Raw genomic sequence first — 21,564 nt, 5'->3', positions numbered from 1 at the left:
GATTATATATATTTGATTAGAGAAATTGATAACTTGCTTAATTTCGTACTTCCATGATATGGTTTGATTTCAACTTCTATAACAATAACATCTAAGTATTTACTTACGCCTTTTTCGCAGATATAGGTTTGTGGGGGGATTTGAATCTCGATTCTCATTGTACAAAAGAGGAATCGACAACTAGGTTGATCTCTTACTTGCATTATATGGGGTCGATTTCAAGTTACAACCACTACCATTATAAATTGTAAGTGCCTACATATGCCCCTTCTGTAGGCATAAGTGAATCAAGGGTTTTGAACCTTAAACCTCTTCACACATAAGACTTCATTTTCACGACCATCACCAATTGAGCTAACCGCAAGAGTTATGGTACATAAAATTTTATTATGATTGCAATCGCCGATTAAATTACCCGTAAAAAATTATCTTTTAATATTAGTACGACTTCTCATTTAATTTTTTAATTTGTATATTTAGTCTAAAACTTATTTAATTTCTTATTTTTTTTATATTTAATATTTCAAATATTATTTCAATTTTTATATTGGATAAAAAACACTATTTTATAATATATTTAGCATTGTTATGTCAATTCCTTGTAATTTTTTATATTTAGCTTAAAATTTATTAACTGAAATTTTACATTTAAATAAAACACGATGTTAATAGTTGAATTAACCACTTTATAAGTAAAAACAAAATTTAAATGATTTTGTAAAAAATAAAATAATTTTTTTTTTTTTTTTTATAGGAATAACTATTTTATAATATATTTAGCATTGTTATGTCAATTCGTTGTAATTTTTTATATTTAGCTTAAAATTTATTAACTGAATTTCTACATTTAAATAAAACACAATGTTAATAGTTGAATTAACCACTTTATAAGTAAAAACAAAATTTAAATGATTTTGTAAAAAATAGAATTTAATTAAAACTAAATACTTTGTGATATATGATTATTATTTCGTTAGTTTATTTTATTATTATTTTGTTGGTTGGTTAGTGTGTTTGTGATTAAAGGAATTATTGTTTAGTTTAAGAAAGTACAATTTAGACATTTTACATTCTCAAAATTATCTAGAGATTACATTTGGCCTATGTTATACCAACCTTTAACATGGTTGGATTTTTAGTGTCTCCTTCTGACTACAATGAGTTTTAAATCATGGCCATTTTGTAGAATAAAACTCTTGAAAGCCAATCATGCTAACAAGATTTACCTTTTAAAAAGGAAATTAGGGTGGGCTTTGATCCACTTATGTGTGCACTAGTCACAAGACCATTTTAAATATGGTCTCTCTAGGTGCAACCACATGTTTGACCACTAGTTAAGGTGCCCCATGGCTTTTAGGCTAGGCCCTCACATAAATTAAACCTTACGCAAGAAAAACTCCTCACTTTCAACCATTCTACCTAACCCCTTTGGGCTCTAATAAAAAAATGACATGGGTTGGGCATGGAAGTATATATAGTGACAAAATTATTTTTTCATTTTTATTATAGTCTAGGTGCAACCACAAGATAAACCATTATTTTAAAGTGTCCACATGAATTGAACCTTATTCAATAGTTAAAAAATCCCTGCTTTTCACCATCTAAGAAAATTGAACTTCATCCAAACTCCTTACTTTTCAGCCTTAAATCCAACCTCTTTGAATAGAAAAAGATACAACTTAAAATTAAATCAATGCAATGCAAGATAGATCATAGGATCAAATTGATCTATCTTGGTTGTTTGTACACACAAACTATGTTTACACCTCCTTCATTTTGAGCAACATATCAATAAAACGTTTTAATGGTAAGACTTTTTTCTAATTTCCAATCACTTTATATTTTTTTTGGGTAAACAACAACCAGGGATTTGAACTGTTGACCTTTTTGCATGGAGTTCCTTAACAATGCACACATTCACCATCAATCCAAAGCTATGTGGGCAATTACTTCATATATTATACATAATTGACAATGAAATATTTTACTCAACATAGATATTGAATTATTTTATTTATGGCCACATCATACACAATGAGACGTTTTTTAGTTAATCATTTTGAACAATAAATAAATAAAATATTTTCACAATTAAAAAAATTCAAATGTTTCACCTATTATAGATATAATTGACACATAAATATATTGCTCATAAACATTGAATTATTCTATTTATAATTTTTTGATTATATATCCATTAAATGTGAGTATGCATTCTCTGTATAGTTATTAATATTCCTTTTAAAATTATTACATGTAAATTTCATATTAAAACAATACACTTCTCTCGTATTATAAATTGGAAAGTAATTATAAATGGAATTATATATATATATATATATATATATTTTCGAAGTAGTATGATTAGTATAATTATATATAGAGCTCTCAAAATTTCGTGGATTTATAACCATAAATAATTCAATGCCTATGTTAAATAAAATGTTTCAAGGTTAATTATGTCTATAATATAAAAACCAAAAAAAATATATGAAACAAGAAAAAGTTTTTTATATTATAATCGCAAGTAACCGAAAAGGTTATTTTATAATTATATTAATTATATATATATAGAGTTTACTTGAAATAGTTTAGTAATATAATCATTGAATTTTATTTATTTATTATTTATGATATTTTTAGTTATATATCTATGGAATATGAATATATAGTTTATATATAGTTATGGTTTATAGGTTTTATGGAGAGGTGAAAGTCAAAATTAAAATTAAAATTTCGGAAAGCTCTAGAAGTGATATTGGAATCACACAAGTCTACCCTTTATCCCCTACTCTTTTTGGTTTATATATTGACAAACAAGAAGAATTGCTAAATCTGTAAGGTGGAGATGTGACCATTTGGGGGAGTTTGTGATAAGGCTTCTTGTATATGCTTATGACTTTGTGTTGATTGCTAAATCGACCCAAGGATTGCAGATGCAGCTGTATGCCCTCGAGCATTTTTGTAGAGCAGTGGGGATGCAAGTCAATACCAACAAGACTAAAATAATTATTTTTTCTAATAAAATGAAGCAGAGCCAACATATGTTCTTCTTTGAAGGCGATACTCTTAAAGAAGTAAATGAGTACAAGTACCTCAGGATTGATTTCAATAACAAGCTTAATTTGGAGGACCGCAGAAAGAATAGAATTTTAGGTGGGTGGAAAACATTATATGCTCTTCAAAATAGATGTAGAGAGACAAAGCTATGGGATTGGAAACCTACTAAAGTGCTTTTTGGGCTCCTAGTAGTCCAATGATGCTCGATGGGTGTGAATTGTGGGCTAGCAACACCCCTATTTCAAAAAAAAAAAAAAATGCTTGATTATGAGCAAGTTGATCGAATTTAGGCTTTTGTGATCCATATCTAGTTTCTGAGCAAGTTCAAAATAAAAAGTACGGTTCTTTATGAGATAATGTTGAGTGAAACAAGAGCAACTCCCATCGAAGCAATTGCTATGGTGAGTCTCATAACATATCTAAAAAGAATTGAGCAAATGAGAGTAGGTAGATGGCCTAAAGTTGTCTTCAATGAAGACACCAGTGCAAAAAGAAAACATGGATGAGGCAAAACAACAAATGGATGCATAAATGGAATATATACTTCAATGCTTGTCCCACAAATAGCAAAGAGTTAAAAAAAATTGTTATGGAGAAGTTCCACAAGCGTATATGGGGAAAATAGTAGGGTAGAAAGAAGAAGTACTATGTTGAGGAATTCAAGCTTACATGTGATCTCCAACAAAAATAGTGCAATGGAGCTAACATTTTGTGGAGAACAAAGATTATTATTGCTTAATTAAGAACTAACTTGCATCAACTTTGGTGTGAAACAAGACAATAGAAAAGATCTAAAGAAGCTTGGGAAGAACTAGTGTGATTTTGCACACTTGTGGAATTGAAAAACATTTCATTTTGGAATGTGATGCTTACATCAAGAAAGTATGACAATATGTTAACAACAATTTCTTGGCATTGTCTTTTCAAAAAAAACTTTAAAAAAAATAGACCAACCAATCATCCATTAAAATAAAAAGATAATTAAATTGTAAAATGCCCAAAACTAATTAAAATAAGAAAATAACTGAATTGTAAAAAGCCAAATACATAGATGCTAATAATTCCACAAAGCTACTGACGATCCATTCATTCATATATATATATTCTGTGATCTAGTGGACGATCCATTCATTCATATATATATATTCTGTGGGGCCACGAGGATTTTTAGCTACTCATTATTTCACCTTTTGGGTTTGGTAGCTCTCCCCTCTGCAAAAAAAATTCATGCGATCAAATATATAACAGACCGTTTCCAAGCGAATCTAAGAGTCGGTTCATTTTCTGCAACATGGACTCTTTGCCATCCAAGGTAGTGGAACATGTTGTTTTCTTCAATGTCAAAGATGACACTTCACCTGAAATGATCAATGCCTGGATTTCTGGCCTGCAAGGGTTGACTTCATTGGATCAAGTATTACAATTAACAGCAGGGCCTGCATTGAGATTCAGTTCTGGGACTTATAAATATACCCATGCTCTGCACAGCAGATACAAGGATAAGCAGAGCTTAGCTGAGTATTCTGGTCATCCCGACCATGTCCATGTAGTGAAAGACCTTGGTCTGCCCATTGTAGATGACATATTTGGTCTGGACTGGGAGGCTGACCTTGGTGGGTTTGTGATGCCGTCCTACGGGGCCATCAGGGTTGCAGTCTTTAAACCAAAGGAGGGCCTAACAGAGCAACAGAGGGTTGAGCTGGTTGAAATCCTCAGTGGGTATAACGATATGTTTCCATCAGTTCTGCAGGTTAGTTTTGGTGAGAATTTTTCTCCCGCTAGGGCTAAGGGTTTTACATGGGGCTTCCTGTTACTTTTCCCTGGTGTCAAAGAGCTGGAGGAGCTTAACACGAATGAGGAGCATGTCAAGATACAGAATGAGAAGGTTCTGCCGCTGATGGAGAATTTTATGGTTCTAGAGTACACTGTCTCACCCAACTCTGCAAATCAATGATTTTGAGTTCCCCTAGTAGGAACTTTGCACAAGTTTTAGACTATGATTTCACGCTATGATACAACAGTAGATTTTGAGATGTAAAGTGAAACTGAAATAAAACATAGCACTATTGAATGAAGTTTGTCTTTGAGTGTGAATTAACTTGCTTTGGAGTGAGAGCATCTATTAGGATATCGATAAGAACAGAAAGGATATCAATAGGAACAAAATAATCAGAAATTACATTAAGAGGCATAGTTTTCTGTGAAAGATGTAATTGTTGTATTAAATTGAATGAAGTTTGTCTTTGAGTGTGAATTAACTTGCTTTGGGGTGTGAGCATTTATTAGGATATCGATAGGAACAGAAAGGATATCAATAGGAACATAATAATCAGAAATTACATTAAGAGGCATGGTTTTCTGTGAAAGATGTAATTGTTGTATTAAATTGATTGTTTGTAGCCATGGCCTGTGTAGCTTCTTGTGGTTGACAATGTGAAAGGCCCCCATGCTAATGCAATTAGTGACCACCTGTCTCCAAAGTGCTGCTTTGCAAATGCAAACACTACAAATGACAAATTAAAGACAAGAGGAAAGACAAAGGAACCGTTGTTGGAATGCTGAAGAGTGGTACAGTTGGGGAGTTAAAAGAGATCAGGATGCCTGATCTTCTAGTTTCTCCCAACAAAGCCACTGCCTATAAACCCAAGCATAATGATTGAAGAGGTGTTCTTTGGCAGAGAAGAGAGGGAATGCTGAGTAAAATCCACTTGAATGTAACCTGTAATGTTCTAGAGAGACAGACTCCATTGCAATTCTGCAATTGCTTAGACATAAAGACATTTGATGTTGGGGTTTTTCCTTTGGGATTCAGCATGGCAATCATTGTTATCTATTGTGTGTAATTGTTTGTGTGATTGAATTGTTTTGATTAATTGCTTCATTTTGGTGTATTACTGTGTGAATTTCATTTAATAAAAGTTCCACACCCTATCTTGGCCACAAGGGGGGGGGCCGGCTACCCCAGGCCATCCATCTAAGAGCCCATGGGAACCGATAGTTGAAGAAACAGAGCTGTTGACCGTTGTAGCAATTCCTGGTTCCCGTTTCTCAAACTTCTCCTGAAAATTAGCTCTTCACCCATATACGTCACTATTGGTTGTGTTTGGGAGAGATCGCATGCACTCCCCAACAGTTGCAACTTGCTCGATTGTTAATTCTTAGCAACATTCATACACTTTAAGTGTCAAACTGAATAGCCACAACATTAAGTTCAGTTTGTTGGAATCAATGGGTGGAATCCATAGCCCAATTGTCCGTTTGCTTGGTTTCTGGCATAGTGAATATGCTTATGTACTGTGTTGATCATTAGCTATATGCAATGTGCCTCTGTAGAGAGCTAGGGAATTGCTTACAGCCATCGTTGGGCTCTGTTCCAGTATTAAATAGCCAACACGGAATCAACCAATTCACCCTCAAGCTCGTAAGTTGATATTTAATTACAGTTATCTACTCCTGGGTGCATAATTATTAATTATATATGTGTGTATCTCATGAGAATTGCATGCATCCTGTTATCACTTGATTGTGTTATTAAAGGGTAGACATATATATCATTGATTGAGTCTGGGTGCTGAACTTTAATAGAAACAGTGTGTACTGTTTGGTTGACATAACGCACAAGAGAGTGGGCTTGCTCCAAGGTTGACCACCAACATTTACATGGCAAATAGACAGGTTTTGAAACTGAATCTGAAACAGAGCCATTCTTGCTTGTTGGTGAATAGCATTTGCAGAAGCTTGAACTTAATGTGAAAGAGAATTGCAGAGAAATAAACTTCTAATTATGCAGAGGAGAATCTGTGTTGGTGAGACAGAAAAGCCATAGGCCTACCATTTGTGAATCATTCCCACACTTAGCCATTATCGATTCACCATATCATTTATCAACGTAACTCAACCTGGAACCATAATCATAAGGAAACACAACATAAACCACACCACCAACAACAACATGGTCCACAATAAAATTTGCTTCAAGCCTGTCCAATTCACCTTAGAAGGAAAACTGCCCTAAGATTGTTGCACCAAACAAGAGTCAAGCACGAACAACTTCTTCCATTGGCTGAACTGTTCATTCCATCATAGATTGGGTCTCCATGCATAAACATAATTAGAACAGCCTTGCACACTTACTGGATGCCTCCTTGCTTGCCTCAAATGAACTGTTCAAGGCCTCTTTGTCTAGCAATTGTCCCTCATCAATTTTTCCACAAAATGGCTGACCCACACATCCTCAAAACATTACTAACGTGGTTACCTCTCTGACCACTTGCGTGGATCCGGCCTGTTTACACACTACTGCTTCCATCGGGGCTGACCCTTGACTGCTCAATTGCCCGTTTGCTTGAACCATGCCTTTATGGAATTAGCTGACACTACACACAATGCATTCACTTCTTCTATTCGTCAAGGCTTGCCCACTTTCGATTCTTCCTTGTCCAACATGTTGGGCCTGTGCACCCAAGTTTGTTGCCAAGAGTGCCTGAGGCAAGAGCCAAAGGCAAGATGTCTTGTCCATCGTCCAATGAAATGCACCGACCACCACCAAGTTGGTCCATCAAGCCCTAGCCAAAGCCATGTCTAGGCCAAACATCCATTGCAACATTGAAGAATTAGCCATCTCACGTGGTCCCAATGTCTGCCTCTACACGGGCATGCCCCTTAGTTAGTTCATGCAAGGACAGAAATTCCATTAAGTTGCCAACACTTGAGTGCCAAGTCATCCTTGTATGTTAGCAACTTGCTTAAAATGCACTTCAAACGACTGGTTTTTTTCAGCGAGGAAGAGACCCTTACAGATTCCCTCACTAATTCGTTCACTACCATGGGTGAACATGATTGTAACTGTTTTCTCAGTTGCATTCTTACGTTCCAACACAAATCTCCATGTTGCAACTCCACCAAAGTCATTTGGGCACTTAGTTGAACCTTCAAGGATTCATGCACCGACCTCCTTCATGCCCAACCTGAGATAAGCAATCATTATAACCCATGCATTCAAACCAGTATGATGCACAACCATATGTTCATCCAACTGAAGTTTGCATATTTCATTTAGCCTATCCGAGTTGTCAACATGCCTTTGCATCAACACAATTCCCTTTGTGAGCTTGAGCAGAACTCTATGCCTGTAAAAGTCTCCATGAGTTGAGCCATCCCTGCTTGCTTGCCTAATATACAGGAGTTGGATTGGACCTACTTGCCCATCCATTTATCATAAGTTGGACTAGGCCTACTCGCTTGTCCAATATTCACACTACAAGAACATACTTCCATGTCTCTCCATTTTGTCATTAGCTCCTCAAAGCACGGCAAAAGGAAACCTTATGGTCCAAACCATCCTGACAATTTGGCCCATATCAGTGTGTCAGTGAGTGACAAAGTAATAATTAGACTTAGCCAAACCATCCCATACTGATTTCGATAGTGTACAATGCCCATTGTTATATACCTATGTTGGTTTGTTCAATTGATAGTCATGTTCCACCCACCTCCAAGGAACTTCGTCTTGGTTACCTTCCATACACAAAGGCACAATACAAGTGTGAAGCTTTGCTGCAACCCTTGCCTCAATATTATGAGGCACCTTTCCCATCATCAATTCAACCTACCCATGCAAGCCAACTCAATCACCAACTTGGCCTGCTCACCCCTTAATTTGAATGAATTCGCCCTCAACTCGTCTTGTCTTTGTTACCCCACAACTCATCTCAGCTTTGCTTCACTTGAACCCACCCATGGCTCACCTTAGTTTGCCCAAGACGCTTCGAATGTCCATTGCAAGTCCACCATTTTTCCCAAGATAACTTCTTCATTGGACACCCAACTCTACCAAGAACCTTCCATTACATCATTCTATTAAAACAATGCACCTCTAGAGGCTAACTTTGCATAGTTCACAAGGTGCTACCATCTGACACATTTTGACTCCTATAGTTGCTACTACAATCATAACTTCACTCCAAATGTGCGCTTGACTGCTACCAAGCCTTAATGTTTTTTCCACTCGTAGTTGGATTTGTTCCATAAGTTTGTTCTTCCCATCAACTTCCAGACGTTGCATCCATCCCATAAGAACCTTCAACCTATAGATTGCAAGGCTCGACCAACTCTTCAAGTGGGAACAAACAACCAACTTTGTCCCCTTTTGTGGCTGCCATACCCAAGCTACTTTTATGTGAACCTCTCACAAAGGCATATCTCCATGGCCAAAGACTTCACTAAAGTGATCTCCACATTCTGGCACAAAAGTATGAATTGCCCCATCATCTCACAAAAGGTAGCCTTCACAACCTTCTCCAATTATATCCATGCCTCAAAACAACTTGTCACAACAGTGAAGAGCATCTGCCCAAATCTTTTTACACTCTAAAATCACTTGTCACAAAGGTGACAATGGTGAAAAGTATCACCAAAACATTTAGATCAGCTTTGCTACCACCTGTCACATGGGTAAACATTAAATAATTTTTCCATTTTTTTTGTCTAACCACATGTAGCATTGGTTAGTTGAGTCTGATGGAGTGGCTCAACAGTAACTCTAACCACTAGACTACACATTCACCAAAAACCCTGGTCATTTCCAAACACTCCAACAAATAGTTAACCTACTTATTCAACATTACTATTTGTGATCCCACACTTGGCCATTATCATTTCACCAAGGTGATTTATCAATATAACTCAACCATGAACCATAAACATAAGGAAACACAACTTAAAACACACCACCTGCAACACAATAGTACACAACTATTTAATGGGAAAACTTTCTCCTTCGAGAGTAAAACCCACTGAACCATGATTAGTTAAGTTCTTTATAAAGAGAACAACCACCAAAGTGTCAGGCTTTGCTGAGGCCAAAAGGTCAAACCAAGAGTCATTCACAATACAACAACAAGAGAGAAATCACTTCTACAAACTGAACTGCCACAGATGTTGCTACCACAATCTTGCACTTATTTATTGGTCATTAAAACAATCCACTATGATAAGTGTCTAAATTGCAACAATGTTTGTCTCAAGCCTGTCTAATTTGCCTTATAGGGAAAATTGGCCCGAGATTGTTGCACCCAACAAGAGTAAATTCTGAAGCACCCCTTCCTCTTCCCTCCTTAGACAAGGTCTCCACTGTCGTAAATAGAACATGAATAGTCTCACACACTTCTTGCATTCCTCCTTGCTTGCCTCAAATGAACTCTTCAAGGTCTCTTTATATAGCCATTGTCCTTCTCATTCTTTTTTATTGTAATAAAACATTTGATCCACATGTTTTCCACAAAACGTGCCTAACTTGGTTGCCTCCCTAACCACTTGGGTTGTCTTGGCCTACTTGCACACAATTGTTTCCATCAAGGCTGTCCCTTGACATGCCCCAAGTGGCTCAATGGTGTTATTTGCAACTCTACGAAGTTTGCCTAAGAAATTGTTCCATTACCCATTGTTGGAATCATGACAACAATTAAAAAGAAATCTATATTGTAAAAACCAAAATTTACTTCAAGTAAATATTTGGTAGTTTGTATAATGGGTGGCAGTTCATGCAATGGTGCCAAGTTAGATATATCTATGTAGCCCAAGAGATGGAATGTAATGTTGTTGTAAGCCTTATCTAAGAATATTGTAATCTTGTTCGTTGAGCAATATAATACTGATACTTGCATCGTGGATGTTTCCTTGACACACTGTCAGGTTTTTACCACGTAAACCTTTGCTTTCTCCGAATGCTTCTATGTTATCTCGTGTCATTATTTCTTTGTAATTAATATTTTATTCAAACTCCTAAATATCAACAAGTGGTATAAAAAAGAAGTAGGGGTTGTAAGCCTTGAAGCAATATTTGGAGATCCTTGATTTAGTGGAAACCAACACACATAGGAGGAGCCCAAAATGTGCAAATACAAAGGTCGAGCCAGATACCTTAGCTGTCTTCTAAATCTTGAGCGAAGACAAAGGTTGAGTTGGATACCCTAGTTGTTAATTGTGCATGCACAGAGAAGAAGGCCTGTGTGGTTGAGGGAAGTTTGTGTAGAGGAGAAGGTCCATGGAGTTGAGGGAAGTCTGCATAGAGGATAAGGTCTGTGGAGCACTATGACATTCTATTCATGCAACAAGGGAGACTACTTGTTGTTTGCGAAGATACAAAAGTGTGGTTTTCGAGTTAAAGATACTCCAAAAGGAGTTTTGTTCGTGTCATAGGTTATTTGAGATGTAGAGGTTATTTGAGGTTTTGAGCATCTAAATCGTGCCCGAGTTGGTGAATGCCTATTACCCACCAAAGGTGGGTAACCCCATAACTTTTCCCCTAGCTTGGACAACTAACTAGCCAACAACCCTATACATTGTTTAGTTATGATGATATGCCACATTCCTCTGCCATTTGCACCGATCATACACCTCTCATCATCCGCCATTCCTCTTGAATGAAGGTGGGCTACCACTCGGTAGGTACTTTAACCATTTTGCAATCAAGTGCTTTTTACTTAATGTTTTGGGCATTCTAACATAGATAAACGGGTGATCTGGATGATTGACCGATCTTCACTGTAAACTTATTTTCTCACCTTACTAAGGGGTTAGTTTTTAGCCCTAGTCTAGTGGGATCTTCTCTGAGGCCTCAGGGTTATAGGAGGGGCACTATTTGAGAAACTTGGATTGAAGTAGTGTGTAATATCCTAGGAAAATTTTTGCCCTTGGGTTTTTAGATAACTAGGGTTGCCAATAAAATCCCTTTGCTCATCCAATAGTGAAACAAATAACTCATCCAAATAACATTATCCATAATAATATCATTGTTCATTTAACAATAACAATACCATTGTTCCTTCACAACAATATCACTGTTCACTGAACATATCTAGTGCAATAGTTTATAGTATGGTAATTTAACCAGTCAAATACAGTTCCAATTTCAATAGAATGTAACCAACTAATGGTGGTATGCAACTTGGATTCCTTTTAAGTTATGATCAAAGAATTTTCTGGTATAACTTCAGGTCGATCCACTAAAGGAAGACCATTGGTCAAGTCCGAATTCTTCAAGATGCCAACTAATTCTGTCTAGGGTCTGTTGAATCCGTCTTCTACTCATGTTAGGAGACTCTACTGAATTCATCTTGCTTTAATCTTATAAACTGTGAAATGCCCATTCTACTCAAGCATTTTGAGATAGGCTCCATTTTGGGATCAAAATGTTTAGTGCCTTCACCAATCTACTTTGTGCAAATGAATAAGAGACATATTTCAAACTTCTTCTAGGGTTCAACATTACCACAAAATTTCATTGAATCATCTGAGGCCTTTTGGCCTTGCATAATAGGTCGAATTTGAGGCTTGTTAGGCCTCTTTCCAGGGGTCTGTCCTCCTTCCTTTGTGTTGAAGGAAATGTAATTAGGTTCGGTCTTCATAAATGTACTTTTGATATTTGTATTTATTGAAGAAAAGAAATATTATTTTTATAATATATGTCAATGAGTTTCTTACTCATTGAAATAAGTCTAGCACTATTGAAAGTGCTATAGGTGAGTCAAATAGTCAAAAGAATAAGTTGAAGACCTTAAGGGCATGTTATACCTTGTATGTATATGTATTATTATGGTCAAGAGAATACCTCCAAGCAAAGTCACAAGCATCCTCCAAGCAATGACATCCTTGAAAGAAGAAATCTAAAGCATAAAAGCAATCCTCAAGTCGGCCTGCAATCAGTTGACAAGTCGGCCTAAATACAGTTGACAAGTCGACCTAAATGGAGGGACAAGCTTCTTTATATAGAGGTTGTCCACTCCTCTATAGCGTACTCACTAAAGCTCTGAAATTAGCGAAGAGACAAGCGAAGAGACTAGCGAAGATAAGGTCTTTAAGGGCGGCGTGGAAGAAGTATATAGAACCGAAGTTAGGGGGAGCATTTCTGGGACAACTACAGCCACACGTGCGAAGTTAAGGAACGCTGCCTGCGGTTATGACAACAGTCACTAACAGCTCACAATATTTCATTGTTTAAGGCTCAATCCAAGCCTACAAGACCACTCTCTCAAGCGAAGGATCAAGGAGGAAAAGCGAAGGTAAGAGGGTTGTTCTAAGGCTCATTACAGTCACACGTGCGAGGGAAAAGGAGGTTGCCTCTGCTGTCATAACAACCCTACATTACAGTCATCCAAGTTAGTTGATTGGTGAAGAGAAGAAAGGAACCATCATAAGAAGAAGGGTCTCATCAAAAGTGTTTTCTCTAGAGCAAGTATCACAAGCTTACTAACAAGTTGAAAGAAGATCGAAGTGCCGGAAGTAGGAGGACGAAGCGCCGGGAAACAAATTGCCAGAAGAAGTTTCGGGGTATATGGTGTAGAAAGGAGTGAAGACGTGACTTGTGCTTGGAGGATCTCTTTGTAAGGGGTCTAGTGTTCGGCGTTGATCAATAGAAGCTTCAATAAGAGAAATTCACTAAAGGGTTTTCCTCTTAAGAGTAGAGAGGTTTTGGCCCTGACAGAGAGCCAACATCTTGTGTTCTTGTTTTTATGTTTTGGTGGCAGTTTGATGATGTACACACATATGCACTAATAATAAGAAGAAAAATAATACACTAACAAGAAAAGTAGAAAGACTCCACAAATTGTTATCAAGTAACGAAGAATCACACTACACTACTTTGCCCTAGATTCTTCAACATGGTATCAGAGCTAAGGTGACACATCAAGGATAGGGCAACTCAAGAACACTCATCAAGGAGAAGCATCTACAAGGTTGAAGCATCAAGCCTAGAAGTCTCAATCACTTCAAGGTCAAGAAGGGTATACAATCCATCATTCATCAAGAAGGTCTACAAAGCTAGAAGAAGAGCCTTATATAAAGGCACCTACAAAGAAGAGCAGATTGAAGCAGGACCTACATCAAGCTACAAGTCTTCAAGCAAACCTTATCACCAAGCAAGTCCACTTGGAGAAGGCAACTTGAAGAACATCAAGATCCAGGGAAGACAAGCCATCAAGCCTTTAAGGAGGAAGCAAATCCATTACATCTCAAAATCTATCAAGTAAGTACATGTCCCCTTCTGAATATACATCAATGTCTTTTTGCAAGGAAAGAAATAAATTGGTAGAAACCAATAACTTTCTTGCATGGGAGAAGAGGACTGATCTATTACTCAAGGAGAATGAACTCCTAGAGCATATCAAAGGGAATATCGGTATCCCTGCTAAGGAACAAACTCAAGCCTTAGCCAAGTACAATAAGGATGAGACGAGAGCTCAAAGGATTCTAATAGAATCAATTAAAGACTCTCATTCCTTATGTCTCCAAGTTTGAGACATCAAAATAAATTTATGATAAGCTAGTAGAGCTATTCTCGGTATCCACAACCGGAGAAGTAATATCTCTAAGAAATGAATTATACAAGATGAAGATAACAAAGGAAGGAATAGCTCCCTACTTCATGAAAATATCTGAAATGAGAGATCAACTTCAAGAGCTTGGGGAAGTCATGTCTGACAAAGAGATGACAATTGTAGTACTCAATGCTCTACCTAAGGAGTGGGGAAACTTCACATCAAGCATATATGCCAAGAAAGAAGTAACCACTCTCAGTGAAATATGGTCTCTATGTAGGACAGAGGAAACCAGACTTAGGCAAATGAAGATGTGGGATCAAAAGAGAAAGCATTTGCTACCATGGCCAAAAGAAGGGGTAAATTTGGCAAGTTTGGTCCACGGAGAACAAACAACAAATACATGTTCAAAATCCAATGTTTTGTATGCCAAGAATATGGACACTCAAAAGGAATTTTTCTAAGCTTAAGAAGGACAACAACAGCAAAAGGAAGAGGGAAGAAGCTCACATAACTCAAGAGATGAAAGAAGAAGGAAAGAAGCAAAAGAAGGAATATCCTATGGATCTCTACTATGACTAGGTCAAACTCTTTACTTCTAGACTTTTTTCAAAGTTTTGAGTAGGATAGGAGCATGTAGGAATAAATTAAAATTTGCATGGCTAGAATCATCCTCTAGAATCTAGTAGCATGATGTACATAGAGTTCTCGATACTCATGAAGATTTAGCATTTATGATAAGAACAAAAATGCATGAGTAGAAATATCTTCTAGAATATAGGAGCATGACATATATAGCTCAAGATATTCATGTAGAAGAAGCATACCTAGTATAGGACCTCATCCATGATGAAAGAAAAAATTGTTCATGATTAAGAATCTTAGAAGACCTCCATCATCAAAGGAAAAGAAACATTTGCAAGGCAAGGATCTTTAAGATCCTATGATGGAATCTTCAAAAGAAGGTTCATGAACCAAGGCAGATGTCTCATTGGGAATCCCATTTATGGGATTCAAGAAAAGGATGATATGCATGCAAGGTAAGATGAAGCAAGAAGGGCCACACCAAAGGATGATCAAAGGAGAATCAAGATGAGGTATGTATGCATCATCAAAGTTTAGTCATGTTATCATTTGTATATTATTAAGTCACGGCTATAGTTCTATAACATGATCAAGCATGAAAGAATTTCTTTCACCAAGAACATGCTCGAAGGCATGTACCACAATGCAATGAAGGTCAACAAAAGAATATGCTCACATAAGGAGCACAAGATCGCTGACTAAGAAGCAAGAAGAAATGTTGACAAGTCTAGAAAGCAAGCAATGAAGGAATGCTCTCACAAGCATTAGATGGTTGACCTATCTATCTAAGAAGAAGCAAATGAAGAAAAAGATCAAACATGTGAAGAACACCATGATCACCGAGAATCACTATCTAATAAAATGCTTTGAATATATCTCCCGAAAGAAGGCAGGACCACTGCTTTGAAGGAGCCTTGACACTTATGAAGGCCTTGGAGATATAAAAGATGCAAATAACTAATTCTACTCTACAAAGATTTTGTGATGAAGAAACCGTCCAGCAAAAAGCAATGTTGAAGCAATATCAGGATGAAGTCATGATGCGCTACTAGGTCGAAGCATGTAAACAAGAAAGTACAGTGAAGCATCCATGAGAAGAATATTTCGAAGCATGGACAAGATGACAAAGGAGTAGCCAAGATGACAAGAAAACCTAATGAATGACAAGAAAGCCACTTTCCACGAAGGAAGCAATGACATGACAAACCAGGGATGAAAGTGATCGATGGATGGTGCCCTACCTAGAAGAAGTTCAAACAAAGGCTTCATGACATCACGAAAGGAAGGAGATCAAGCAACTAAAGGACCCACGAAGAAGAAGCTGCTGATGAAGGAAAGAATCCCCAGTTAAGAGGGAGCTCTGATAGGTCCCTGATCAAAAGGGAGTTTTGGATCACCCTTGATTACAAAGGAGTGACAATTGTGTTTGTCCATTTCATGGGGCATGCACTAGACCAGGACTAACAACTGTAAGTCTAAATGAAGGTCGTGAATGGAAATATATACACAAGATAGACACAACATTCTTATCTTCACTTGGAAAGAAAGAATGGGAGGATTAGGTAATCATCTAGCATCCGATACTCTTTGAGGATGTGTAGGGAATCCAAGACAAGAGTAGGCAAGAGGATCGATATTCTTTGAGGACTGGGAACCTAAGATAAGAATAGTCCTAGAAGATCATACTCGGAGAACACCCGGGTGGGTATGTACCTTGAGAGACAATAATGAAGGTGTCTATAAATCATTGGTCTCGCCAACATTGTAGCTCATGGTCTCGTGAAGAGATGGAGTTGTTAGTCAAGGCCTTGCACTATGGCAATGTTGATGAATATGATGCTATAACATATGGATTGCTAATCTGGTTTCTCTTATGTGAATTCTTCAAGATTGATAATAGCCAAACACCTTGGAATGTTATATGAATACCTCCCTAGCTAAGAGGGAGTGTTGAAGGAAATGTAATTAGGTTCGGTCTTCATAAATGTACTTTTGATATTTGTATTTATTCAAGAAAAGAAATATTATTTTTATAATATATGTCAATGAGTTTCTTACTCATTGAAATAAGTCTATCACTATTTAAAGTGCTATAGGTGAGTCAAATAGTCAAAAGAATAAGTTGAAGACCTTAAGGGCATGTTATACCTTGTATGTATATGTATTATGGTCAAGAGAATACCTCCAAGCAAAGTCACAAGCATCCTCCAAGCAACGACATCCCTGAAAGAAGAAATCTGAAGCATAAAAGCAGTCCTCAAGTTGACCTACAATTAGTTGACAAGTCAGCCTAAATGGAGGGACAAAATTCTTTATATAGAGGTTGTCCACTCCTCTATAGCGTACTCACTAAAGCTCTGAAATTAGCAAAGAGACAAGCGAAGATAAAGTCTTTAAGGGCAGCGTGGAAGAAGTATATAGAACCGAAGTTAGGGGGAGCATTTCTAGGACAACTACAGCTACACGTGTGAAGTTAAGGAAGGCTGCCTGTAGTTACGACAACAGTCACTAACAGCTCATAATATTTCATTGTTTAAGGCACAATCCAAGCCTACAAGACCACTCTCTGAAGCGAAGGATCAAGGAGGAAAAGCGAAGGTAAGAGGGTTGTTCTAAGGCTCATTACAGTCACACATGCGAGGGAAAAGGAGGTTGCCTCTGCTGTCATAACAACCCTAGATTACAGTCATCCAAGTTAGTTGATTGGTGAACAGAAGAAAGGAACCATCATAAGAAGAAGGGTCTCATCAAAAGTATCTTCTCTAGAGAAAGTATAACAAGGTTACTAACAAGTTGGAAGAAGATCGAAGTGTCGGAAGTAGGAGGACGAAGTGCCAGGGTATATGGTGTAGAAAGGAGTGAAGACATGACTTGTGCTTGGAGGATCTCTTTGTCAGGGGTCTAGGGTTTAGAATTAATAAATGGAAGCTTCAATAAGAGAAATTCACTAAAGGGTTTTCCTCTCAAGAGTAGAGAGGTTTTGGCCCTGACAGAGAGCCAGCATCTTGTGTTCTTGTTTTTATGTTTTGGTAGCAGTTTGATGAAGTACACACATATGCACTAATAATAATAAGAAGAAGAATAAGCTAACAAGAAAAGTAAAAAGACTTCACAAATTGTTATCAAGTAATGAAGAATCACACTACACTACTTTGCCCTAGATTCTTCAACACTTTGCACAAAATAGAAATCGCTCTTTTAGATAGATTTTCGGTGGTTCCTCCTCCTTATTTTGGCCTAGACAGAGCACAAATTATCCTTAGTAATTCAGTCTAGATTTTGATCACAGATCAAATCATAGACTTTGCTTTCCTTGAGGCTTGACTTTGAGGTAGGTAAACAACGAATTTAGACAAACTTTCTTTTGCAAAGATCATCAACAACTTTTTTTGAAGCATCTTCATCTGTTAGAGATAAAAGATGGACTGAGGCCATTCGATCCCTCCAAATAGGCCCCGAGGCCTTCTCGACTTACTAAGACAGTCTCTGAAGCCTTCATATCTTTCATTTGAGGTTTCTCAGTTTACTACAATAGATCCTGAGGCCTTCTCGACCCTCTGTCTCAAGCTTTGAGGCTCCTTCGGCTAACTGAAACAGACTAAGGACCTTTTGTTCTGCCTTCAACATAAGTTTAGGCCCACGACCTTCTCACAAATGCAAGGATCGAACACGATTTTCTCTTCCTGTAATAAAAATGAAACTTCTGTCTTAAACTAGGGCTTCGACTGTTTTTTTCAGAGATTCGGACCAGGACTTCTTGGCATACTCCTTTAACATAGAGATTAGATGATTTCTTGTCCTTAAAAATAGGTTAACTTGTGAAGGTTGTTCTCTCACCCAAAAGCTTGATACCATGTTGATTTTTCATAGGTCTTCTAGCTGATAATTACTTCTAATGATTTTACTTTAACTTTTCATTGTATTCACATTAATCATTAAGCAATTACACAAAAGATCTTCAACAATAGAACAAAATTGATAGTAGGATCATAAAGAGACGACCAAACACGAGACACAAGAATTTACCCTGGGAAAACCCCACATGGGGGAAAACCCAAAAACCTTTTCTGTAGAGAAATTATTAAGATCAACAGATACACATTTGATCTTTCCTAGTCAAAATGAAGTCAATCAGACCAACAATGTGTTAGAAAATGTAATTAGGTTCGGTCTTCATAATGAGCTTTGTACTTATATCGTTGTATATTTTATGTAAAAACAAAAAGAAGAAAGAAAAAAATTATTATTATTATTATTAGTATTAGTTAAGCATGTTCTTCATGCTTCTAGGATTAGTTGAGTCAAGGTCCTATTTGGACTTCTTGTAAATAAAAAGAGAAAATAATTTTCTAGATGTAATTTTGGGTCAAAAATGCCTCTATATACCAAGTCGACCCTGCCCCAAAGGACATGTCTATTCGCACCCCTCCGGACAATATAAATAGAAGATGATTTGAGTTCATTTGAACACACACAATTTGCTTGATTGGTTTTGAAATCTCAAAGATGAAGGGCCAAAGTCTAAAATTGAAGAAGGTTTGTGTAAGTTCTGCCTCATCGTATCTATTGTTGAAGATTTGTTGTTGATCTCATATTGTTGATGGATTTGTTGTGCGGAAGGAGGGTTTGACTTGGCATCTAGAAGGTTGGTCATGGGTCTTGGATATTTCACTCTGATTTGATTCTATAAGAAGATTTTATTTTTATTTTTTTTAATGGTTCTCTTGGTTTTCCCCTTGGAGGGGATTTTCCTTAGCTTGGAGCCTATGATCTTCATATTTTTACATTTGATAATTGTTTGATGAAAAATAACATAATTAAATTAATAAAAAGCCAACAAATTTCACAAGTAGTTATCAAAGAAGGAGATCTAATTTAATTTGTAAGCCTCCCGATTTTTCAGCATAATGTAGCCTTGGTCAAACCTAGTCAACTAACTCTCATGTCAAGTCACCAAACTGCCCAATACACTTGGCCTGATCTGATCTGCTAGGGCTGAAATTTGGCCTACTTCTGCACTAGAGAAACTCAGGCCTGTTGCTTAAAGATGCCCAGAAATTCACCCTTTTTGTCACACGTGTGAAGTCCTTCTTTTTTCATTTCTGCTTCGCTTGGATTAGAAGATTGTTATCGCTTGAGGTCAAATGGTTTCTAGATGAGGAGGTGAAATCACATAAATATATCTTTCTTGGGAGGTCGAATGGGTGCCACAATAGGGCTGGGCCAACTCGACCAAGTGGAGGACAACTTGACTTCTTTAAGGTAAAAAATATTAAAATTAAAAATTCAAATTCTTTCTTTTGAAGCCGACATGAAGAACATGTCCAAAATATATTATTACATATACATCAAGGGCTAAAATGTTAAATAATGAAGATCGACAACTACAAAATTTGTTAGGCTAGGAGTAACTCCACGAATGAAATTGTTGTTTTTGCATTAAGAGAGAATATGAATATATACAAGGAGAGGGAAACTATTGAGTTTCATCTCCCAATGCCTCTTTGTCTTCCAACTTCCTTTATTTTTCTATTTACAATATTTACATAGATTTTCCTAATCCCAAATATTAGGTGTCAACATCCCCCCCCACCCCTTAATCTAAAGGGATGTTGATGATGTAGGTTTTAACCCTGTACAGAAATTACCTGCATACGAATTCTTAAACAAAGAAAATAAACAATGCGAGAGCATAACCCATAAAACACATATGCACAGAGATTTTTCCCTGGATCCCAAAACCGGGACTACCAGCTTGATTTTTTATTATGTTCCTTTCAATGTTACAATACATATTTATACATGCCGAAGCATCCAATACCATGGACCGAAAACCATCGCGTCCAATACCATGGACCGAAAACCATCGCGTCCAAAAAACATATGTGAAAATCATGCACAAAACCATAGGTGGGTCCGCCCAACCTAACATATGGTCCAAAACCAAAATTTTCTGGGGCGCTGCCCCGGACCCCACAAAGTGGGGTTACGGGTGCCCTTCAAACCCCCTATTAACTACGTGGAAAGAATATAACACAACCCAACAGGTGAGTCCAAGCATCATTCTGAATCTTCCAAACTTTTCCCTTCCAAGAGCTTTGGTGAAGATGTCTGCAATCCGCTCATTTGTGGAACAATGTCGTAGGTGGTTTGTCTTGGCCTCAACATTATGTCGAATCAGATGGTATTTTGTATTGATGTGCTTCATTCGATCATGGAAATTTGGGTTCTTGGCCAACTTTATTGGAAAAGTGTTATTAATAAAGAGATGAGTTGAATGCACTTGTTTCTCCTGCAAATCTTCCAGAATTTTCTTGAACCACACAATTTCCTTTGTTGCTTCAACTACTGCCACATATTCTGCCTCAACTGTGGAATCTGCTAGAACTAATTGTTTGCATGACCTTGAGGAGACAACTCCTTATCCAAGACTCATAACATAACTTGAAGTAGATACTCTGGTTTCTTCATCTCCATCAAAATATGAGTCAGAGTATCCAATCAAGCTAAATTCATCCACTTGTGTACACTTGAGTCCAAACTCTTGAGTTCCCTTCAAGTACTTTACAACTCTTTTTGCAGCAGACCAATGACCCTCACA

At 37.1% G+C, this 21,564-nt stretch overlaps 1 protein-coding gene across 1 annotated transcript; it reads left to right on the top strand.

Moving 5' to 3' along the window:
- Window positions 1-4,206: 4,206 nt before the first annotated feature.
- Window positions 4,207-5,135, top strand: LOC149254908 (stress-response A/B barrel domain-containing protein UP3-like). The gene has a single exon (XM_089460270.1). It carries the CDS (start codon window positions 4,352-4,354, stop codon window positions 5,012-5,014), a length of 663 nt encoding a protein of 220 aa, XP_089316396.1. The 5' UTR covers window positions 4,207-4,351; the 3' UTR covers window positions 5,015-5,135.
- The last annotated feature ends 16,429 nt before the right edge of the window (window positions 5,136-21,564 follow it).

Source organism: Pinus tabuliformis, chromosome 7 (genome assembly GCF_031772625.1).
Source record: "Pinus tabuliformis cultivar Carrire ecotype Pingquan chromosome 7, CPIR1, whole genome shotgun sequence".
In the NCBI taxonomy this organism is placed as follows: Eukaryota; Viridiplantae; Streptophyta; class Pinopsida; order Pinales; family Pinaceae; genus Pinus; species Pinus tabuliformis.
Note: the sequence above shows the minus strand (reverse complement) of the source record. Positions and strands in the feature narration are given on the sequence as shown.